This window comes from Mus pahari, chromosome 5, assembly GCF_900095145.1.
Source record: "Mus pahari chromosome 5, PAHARI_EIJ_v1.1, whole genome shotgun sequence".
NCBI lineage: Eukaryota > Metazoa > Chordata > Mammalia > Rodentia > Muridae > Mus > Mus pahari.
Window position 1 is genome coordinate 6135790 of NC_034594.1, and position 9061 is coordinate 6144850.

Sequence of the window (9061 nt, forward strand, 5' to 3'; positions counted from 1 at the left end):
GGTTTTAGATATCTCCTCTAACCAGGAAGCCTACTACAGAAGGGTTAAAAGGCATTGGCTCGAAGAAGCAAAGCACAAGTATGACTTGCTGGTGATACACTTGGGGACATACATGAGATCTCAGAGATGAACACATACTTCCACCAGAGAGTTTGTGATGGGACCTGTTCGTATAAAACACACTCTATTTCCACTTTCTTCTCATTCGACACTTCTACCCAATCCTTAACTACTGCAGACTTCCAGTCAGAAATAAGACCAAGGTGAGTAATAATATCACAGTAGAATAAACTGTAGTGATGATGGAGTTCATTCATAAACTGTTTTGACTGCATCCTAAGTGTCTTAGTATCCTAAGGATGGAAGGGTTTATTGGGTTCGCAATGCAAGGTTTCAGTCCATTGTTGTGGTGACATTATAGACAGCAGAAACTAGAGGTGGCTTACTCACATCCAAGGTCAAGCACAATACATGCATGCTAAGTCTTCCGTTCTGATCCAGGGATGTGGAAATGTCACCACCCACATTCAGGGTGGGGCTTCTCACCTCAGTTAACCCAATTTAAAAAAAAAAAAAGTCCTTCACAAGCCCACAAGCCCAAGTAGTCTAGACAATTTGTCATTGAGAGTCTTTCCAGATGGTTCGGCATTGTATCAAGCCCACAGACAAACGTCCACAATCAAAACTAAACATCACACTAGGGTTTGTTTATTCAATTTAAATATACACTAATACACCACGGGACCCAGGCAAGCATCCCAGGTTTTCCTTCAGCTTCACATAAGATTTACAACAATCTGTTTTGTTCACTTGATAATATTATTAGCACCTACAATTCATAGATTCTTAATTGTATGAAGCCATCATGGAAATTCACAGGTACGCGCAGATGGAAAAAAACAAAAAAACAAAAAAACCCAAACAAACATCACGTGGTAACACAGTGCCCAGTCCAGCAATGACGTGACCTGGTCACCAGCAAATTATAAAGTCATCTGGGCAGACGACATTCTTTTATTCTGAGTCATTCCTGCACCAGGATGACTTCCGATTGCATAATGGGACCAAAACCTTGTTTTTGGAAGCAATGACAACCCGTAATGTCACTCTACATTCAGAGGCACAGACATAGTCCTGCCTGGTTAAAGCGCCTAGAACGCCAGCGAGATCACGTGGAACGCAGCCCGCGAGTGGGCGGGCAGCGTGGCGACGTCACGGTGCGTCTGGTGCGCCCCGCCCCGGCTCGGCTGGTCGCCAGGGGACGCTCGCGGGCCGGGTCTCCTTGGCAACCCTCCGCTCCGCCCCTCCGCCCCTTTAACCTTTAGGCTGCGCAGTTCCGGGTCCCTCTTCGTCCCGTCCCGTCCCGTCCCTTCCCTCCCCTCCCCTTTGGGCTTATCCGGACCGGAAGCGAAGATGGCGGCGGCGGCGGCCGAGCTGGTGATCGGCTGGTGCATCTTCGGCCTCTTGCTCCTGGTAGGGGAGGCGCTCCGAGTTCTCCCAGGGTGAGGGGGTGGGAGGAGGAGGGCGGGCCAGCGCTGGCCTCGCCTGTCGGGGACCCTCCTCGCCTGCCCTGCTCTCTGCTGGGTCCGCGAGGGTCCCCTGAGGAAGGTGAAGAGGCGCTGATCCCCGAGGTCTCCTTCCTAACTTCAGCCAGCTTCTGTCTCTTGTCTGAGAATGTAGCTGGCGGGTGGGTTTGGGGACGAGCGACCCTCAGGTTGGAGAAAGGCGTGGTCATGGCTTGGATTGGAGTCGTCGCCGCCTCTGAGCCAGGCTCCTGGGCTCTGACAGAGTCACTTGTTTGTTTGTTTTTAAATGCCTCTTTTCCCCCTTGTTTCCCCGCGCCCTTTGTGCGATTCTGCCTTGATGACGTGAGTGTCACGTTCTAGGTATTACATTCCACTTAGAACGCTGTCGAGCAGTTGGCCAGGCGGGAGGTTATCACCTGTCTGACCTCAGGTGCCTTCTTTTCCAGACTTCTCTGATCATTGGGTGCACGAAACCCAACTGTAATGACCCCGAGTGACCTGCTTATTACTTTCTGACTTCGTTTAGTTTGCTTCTCTTAGGACATTTTATATTGTCAAATCCTTCCCCACTCTACAAAGACTTCAGTCCTATGGTTACTTAGTGTTTGCATTTTGAAACTCGTCTGATGTCGGTTTTTTTTTTTAGATTCCCTAGACTGACACTTGCGTAGTTTGTTCAGGTAGTCAAGTTTTTCATCAGGTAACACACACAGACACACAGACACACACAGACACACACACTCATCAGGTAACACACACACACACACACACACACACACACACACACACACACACACACGGCACTTGCCTTGCATGTTCAGGGACCCTAGATTCAGGCTCAGTACTGGCATGCTCCCATCACTTTCACAAATTCCACTGCCTTGGGCCATGCTTAGCTTGTGTCCTGGAGGGAAGGCCATCTAGCCCTGTGCTAGGAGAATTCACTGGCTTTCCTAGCCCATTTGTTTAGTGAAAAATAAGCATGTTACCTGCAGGAACAGATAGTTGGACTATCTTGAGTAATGAAAAAGCATTTAAAGCACAGTAGTTTTACTGTGGATACAGTAGCTTTACTGTGGATACAGTAGTTTTGTCTAGGAGGATACAAACAAAATAATACATGGCTTTTTAAGAGTGGGCTGATCACAAGTTAGGAAACATAGATTTTAAGCATTCAAAGAGAAAATATGATTTTGTAAGGGAAATAGGACTTGGGCAAGGATACTGTTGAAGGAAAGTGCCAATGGAAAAGTAGCCTTTGGATAGTTTGGCGTTGCATCAGGAATAACCCAAGAGTGGAAGTACGTTTGGGAGGTGCAAAACGTGATTTATTAAAAATTAAATTATTGTCAGTCTATTTAGTGCTTGGCTTATTAGAAAGGAGCTGTATTCATGTCTGCTTTTCTTCTGTCTTGAAGAAAGTTATTTTGGTTGAAGTGTGTGTACAAAATCTAGTCAGAAGTAGAGGACTGTTTTGGTAGCTGGAGATGTTCTTTGTGATTGCACCAAAAGCTAGCACAGACCAGTTTCTTCAGGTTCTGCGGCAGTGTGCCCTCTAAAGCAGTGAACATTTTCTTCCCTTATGGTCAAGGCCATTCGTTCAACTGAAGTGCTGAGTGGAGCTTTGGCCCATTCCTGGCTTGGTTTTGTGTTCTCTGTTCGCTACTCAGTGGTAACTCAAGGTTCATCTCCTAAATATGGATATGCTGAATTTAGGCAACGTCATATATTACACTTATTAAATCAACACAGGTCTCGTCAGACATGTCCTGAGAAGTCCTAAGTATTGAAAAGTTGTCAAGCTCACACTACTGTGTTCCAGCTTTCCAAATTTCTAAATGTCACTCAAAAGCTTTTAAATTACACTTTAGGGCTAGAGAGATGGCTCAGCAGTTAAGACTGCTGTTGAGCAGCACTGACTATTCTTCCAGTGGTCCTGAGTTCAATTCCCAGCAACCACATGGTGGCTTACAACCATCTGAAATGAGGATCTGATGCCCTCTTCTGGTGTCTCTGAGGACAGCGACAGTGTACTCACATACATGAAATAAATAAATAAATCTTTAAAAAAAATGTTAAATTACACTTTATTTATTCATTTGTATGGTTTGTATGTGTGCTGTTCCTGAGGCTGGGGTGGGGTCAGTGCAGGTGTGTGTGTGTGTGTGTGTATGTATGTGTGCGTGCGCGCGTAAATGTGTTCATGCATGAGAGAGTGCACTACAATGTGTGGGTGGAGGCTTGAGGACAACTTCCTTCTATTTATGGGTCTTAGGAACAAGCTCAGCTTTGACACCAGCATCTGTGCGGGTTAAACCCTCTGTAGGTTTTGTAAGTGATATTTCATTTTTGTTCATTTGAGAAGTACCACTAAAAACCTAAGTCTAAGTCACTTTAGTGTCAGTTGTTTTTCAAATAAAGAATGCTGTTGTGTCAGGAAGATTGGCTTTCAGCTCTAAGAGTTTTAAGGAACCATGTCTGGTAACTGCCATCATATTTTGCTATAGAGTGGGACATTATACGTTCTTTTTATCTTACCAAACAGAGGTCAAAACTTACAGGTTGAAATTTAATAAAATTAATTTTTTATTGTTTCATCAAACAAAGTAATAAGTAGTTGTGTTGTTGTTAGTATTTGTGTGTAGTGGTGAAGAATGCAAAAGCCAGGACAGTTAGGGTCTTATTTCACGATAATATGCCAGTAGTTCCCACGAAATCCCCTTTAAATCATGCGCCCAAATGTCAGAATTGCTTTTTAAAATGTCTGTCTTCGTTAGGGTTTCTATTGCTGTGATGAAATACCATGACCAAAAGGCAACTTGAGGAGGAAAGGGTTTATTTAGCTTACATTTCTATAGCACTGTTCTTCATTGAAAGAAGTCAGGACAGGAACTCAGGCAGGGCAGGAACCTGGAAGCAGGGGCTGATGCAGAGGCCATGGAGGGGTGCTGCTTTCTGGCTTGTCCTCATGGCTTGTTCCTCTCGACCTGCTCAGCCTGCTTATGGAACCACCCCAGAGATGGCCCCACCCAAGATGAGCTGGGCCCTCCCACATCGATCACTAATTAAGGAAATGCCTTACAACTGGACCTGATGGAGGCATAATTTGTGTGTCAAGTTGATATAAAGTTAGCCAGAACGATGGCAAATAATATATTATTATGAGAATAGTTTTCAATTTTTGAATATCCAAAAATTGTCCTAGAAACACATAGTGTCTGGGGACTTTATAACTTTGAAAATTAATACCAATAGCGTATGAAAAGATTCAGAAATAATTGTTGCCTCTTTTTTTGTTATTTGTTTTTTTTTTTTTATGGTCTTGGATTAACAATTGGACTTTAGTGTCCTGTGCCACACACAGAATAATTACAGTTGGTGCCTTATGCTCTTAATCTGTTCTCTTTGTTAATGTGAGCACCTTGCTAAGTTACCTGAATCCTCAGTAAGTTGCATCACCCCACCATTCGCGTGTGCTTTCCACTACTTTAGAGGCCATTCTCTATCTGTAAATCAGATTTCTTCATGTTCTTTAAAGTGAGGGAACTGCTTATGGATCTGTGAGAAGTCCACCGTCTTTGGCCTCACCCCATCCCTCCCAAGCAGTCTGCCATTTAACAGGCTCCCAGGAAACTGCTCTGCCTCTTAGTTTGACAAAACACTTTAGGATTCTTTTCTATGCCCCATTGGTCTAACCTCGGCCACTCATTAAAACCACCTAGGGAGGTATTAACATTCCAAATGGCCAGAACAATTAAGTCCAAATTGGGAAGAGTGGGAGAGCTATATTAAAAATCTTTCCTTGGTTTTTAATAATAGCTTTTAAAAAGAAAATGAAATGCTTTGAGGTGTTACTTTGTAGCTAGTAACTATTTGTTAATGGCTAATTTAACAGTGCTATTTGTTAAGCAGTTACCATCCCCTAAGCAATGTACTACACAATAGCTTAGTTAATCTTGAAAACCCATTAGGCAAGTGCTCTATTTTCCTCTTGTCTTTTATTCCCCCTCACCCCCCAGACAGGGTTTCTCTGTGTAACCCTTACTGTCCTGGAACTTACTCTGTAGACCAGGCTAGCCTTGAATGCAGAAATTCACCTGCCTCTGCCTCCAAGTGCTGGGGTTAAAGGCATATGCCACCACCACCTGGCTTATCTTTTATTCTTGTTGGGAGAGTTGGTTCATTTGATGATACAGTTACTGTTACTGTTTCATAACCCAAAGGAGAGATTTGGGGTTCTTTTAAAGCAGTAACAGTTGAAAGCTCTTGTTTGTCGGTTCTGCCTGCCTTCTCTTGTAACTTGTCTTCTGAGGCTAATGCATGCGTCCTCTGTGATGCCTATCACCTTCAGCTTGGTGAAAATGCTGTCGTCTCTTTGTTGAAGTCTGTGTAGACTATACCAAGCAGTGATGTAAATGCTGCTAAGTGCAGATAAATAAGGCTCAGCTTCCAGTGAGTTCAGAACAAACTTGAGGAATGCTTACAACAGCTTTGAATTCACTGTAAAATACCTGTTACATGTTAATATAATATTTTAAGAGATATAACTTCCTTAAAACAAAAAAAAATATTGAAAATTTAAACCAGAGTTCGAGAGTGGGTGTTTTATTTCTTGTGGTTTTATTTATTTATGTATTTATTGGCCTAAAGTCTAGCTTCCTTAAACTTAATTATTTTCTTCCTTTCTGTAAATGACAAAGTTGACATGGCAGCACTGTGTGGGACAGGAGTATAAATTTGATGGAGTCCAGATACATTGAGCCAAGTGAAAGAAGCTAAAAGCAGAGATGTAACATTCCTACACAGTGACACTCTAGAAAAGACAAAAACTGTAGGGACAGACTCCAGGTTGTGGTGGTTACAAATCCCAGGTGGTGATGAATACAAATCCCAGGTGGTGGTGATTACAGACCCCAGGTGGTGGTGATTACAGACCCCAGGTGGTGGTGATTACAGATCTCAGGTAGTGGTGTTACAGACCCCAGGTGGTGATTATAGATCCCAGGTCATAGTGGTTGTAAATCTCAGGTGGTGGTGATTACAGTTCCCAGGAGGTGATGATTGCAGACCCCAGGTGTTAGTGGTGGTTACAGACCCCAGGTGGTGATGATTAGGTATCTCAGGAGGTGGTGCTTATAGACCCCAGGTGGTGGTGGTTACAGACCCCAGGTGGTGATGGTTAGGGGCTGTGAGTGTAGAATGGTATTATCTACAGTAGGTCAAATCAAAATGTTCAGTTGTAGTGGGACCAGTCTTGGTATCTTTTTTTTTTTTTTTTTTTTTTTTTTGGTTTTTCGAGTCAGGGTTTCTCTGGGTAGTCCTGGCTGTCCTGAAACTCACTCTGTAGACCAGGCTGGCCTCGAACTCAGAAATCCACTTGCCTCTGCCTCCCAAGTGCTGGGATTAAAGGCATTCGCCACCACGCCTGGCCAGTCTTGGTATCTTAATTGTGGTAGGATTTGGAACTAGATAGATGGTACAAAAATAAGATTGGTTTTTGTTTGTTTGTTTTGTTTTCTCAGCACTCTAACAGATCTTGTTTAGAACACTGTTCTTTACTGTTACTTAGATGTCTCATTAAAGCCATGGTGCTTGGAGGAGTCTTACAAGCTACTTGACTTTATGGAGTTGAGATGCTTATAGGTATTTAAAGATAGGTCTGCCTCACAGTCAGGGCTGAGAACCACTAGTGTGTTTCTGCAACTTCTATCACTGAATAGAGTAAATACAAAATACAGTACCTGACCAGTACTGCTGTGAATGAACATAGAAATTATGGGGATGTTCAAAACCCACCGGAGCCTCTAATTCTGAACCCCTGGGAGATGGGCCCAGCTCCCTGCCTTAGAGGCCCTCCTTGTATGATCCCAGTGCTGCCTCATGATGTCGAATCGTGACCTCTTATCTTTGTTAGTAACTAGAGAGGTCCTATAAGTGCAACATAGCTAGAGATGTCAACTTTTTTACGGTTTTTGCTAGAAAACTTAAATGCATGACTCTATTATAATTGCTGACTTTTCTTTAATGCCCTGAACATTTGGATTACAGCTTCTGTGTGGTGATTAGCAGTGACCCTTCAGGTGGATGGCATCTGTAGGTTGTCATAGCAGAAATCATTTTCCATCCATGTTCTGTTCTCTGATGCTTTAGCCATAAGATTGGAAAAGAACTTCAGGTACATTTCCTTTGGAATGGAGAGATATATTGGGGAATGATATTGTGTGTAACTGTTAATAATGTTTGGTGAGGGTATATGCAATTGTGCGCTGTGATTCATAAGGTGTGTGCACTAAGTAAAATTGTACTGCGTTCATAAATAGGCTTTAACATTCTGTCTTGTGCAAGTTAATAGAGATTTTCCTTACACATGTAAAAAGAAACTTTGTCCAAATAAACTTGTAATACATGTTGTTAGCATTCAAGAATGTGTAAGGTAATGGGATATTTCTTTTTTCTGTGTTTCAGGCTATTTTGGCCTTTTGCTGGGTCTATGTTCGTAAGTACCAGAGTCAGCGGGAAAGTGAGGTCGTCTCCACTGTGACAGCCATTTTTTCACTGGCTGTCGCTCTGATCACATCAGCACTGCTGCCGGTGGATATATTTTTGGTTTCTTACATGAAAAATCAAAATGGCACATTCAAGGTAAGTAGTAGCGTGCTATGCGATGGTTCTTCCTTGTGGGCACTTAGCAGGTGTTTCACTTAACAGACCAGTGAGTTCTGCTTTCTTCTTCTGACTCTTCTGAGGTGTGTGAGTGCCTGTGCAGAGAGAGGCACGAGGCGTCTGGGCATCCGGCATCTTCTTTCTTTAGGTTAGGCTGGTGGGTGGGGTCCCGTTTCCGCCCCACCCACCCAGTGCTGAGGATGTAAGCATGGGTGGCCATGCTTGGCTTGTGTGTGGCTACTGACGACCCAAACTCAGCTGTTACTGCTTTCACAGCCACTTCACCTTGGCACCCATAGAGCAGCCCCTCCAGGCCTTGTGTGTGTCTTGTGTGTCTGGGGATAAATGAGTATAGAAATGAATATACACACTGGTGGACAAGATGCAGACAACTGCCTTATATGAGAGCCATCAGTCCAGCCATCCAGCCAGCAGCAGGAGCTATTTTGCTAATGTGAAAATATTTCATTGTAAGAGGTTTTATTTTTGGGCTTCTTATAAATCCTCGGCGGCATATTTGATTTTATTCCCATTAATATCACAAATAAATGGTGTAGGAAGACTTTTGTTAATGGCAGAACAGCGTTTAGTGTACTTCACAGTCTTCCAGTACAGAAGGAGGTTGCTCGGCTGAGCTGAGTCATTTTGGCCAAGTTACTTAAGTTTTTTATACTCAGGCTTCCTCATTTTAAAAAGGAAAGACATAGATTAGAAGATGTTCTCTTTCAGTTACACAAATTTCTTTTGTTCCTTATTAGCTTAATTAAGCCTCTGAAGTGGGTACCATATGTCAGTATCTGGCACATGGTACTTGAATAAAGTAGTAATTTTTTTTTTTTTTTTTTTTTTTTTGGCTTTTCGAGACAGGGTTT

The 9061-nt window shown here is 43.2% G+C and overlaps 1 protein-coding gene across 2 annotated transcripts in view; it reads left to right on the top strand.

The window, feature by feature from the left end:
- The first annotated feature begins 1245 nt into the window (after positions 1-1245).
- The window catches only part of Lmbrd1 (LMBR1 domain containing 1), a 79339-nt gene continuing 71523 nt past the window's right edge, over positions 1246-9061 (top strand). For both annotated transcript variants that reach the window (XM_029538661.1, XM_021197756.2), the window contains exons 1-2: positions 1246-1473; positions 7992-8168. In XM_029538661.1, the coding sequence (XP_029394521.1) occupies positions 1414-1473; positions 7992-8168 (237 nt within the window). In that variant the 5' untranslated portion in view covers positions 1246-1413. The remainder of the gene's footprint in view (positions 1474-7991; positions 8169-9061) is intronic.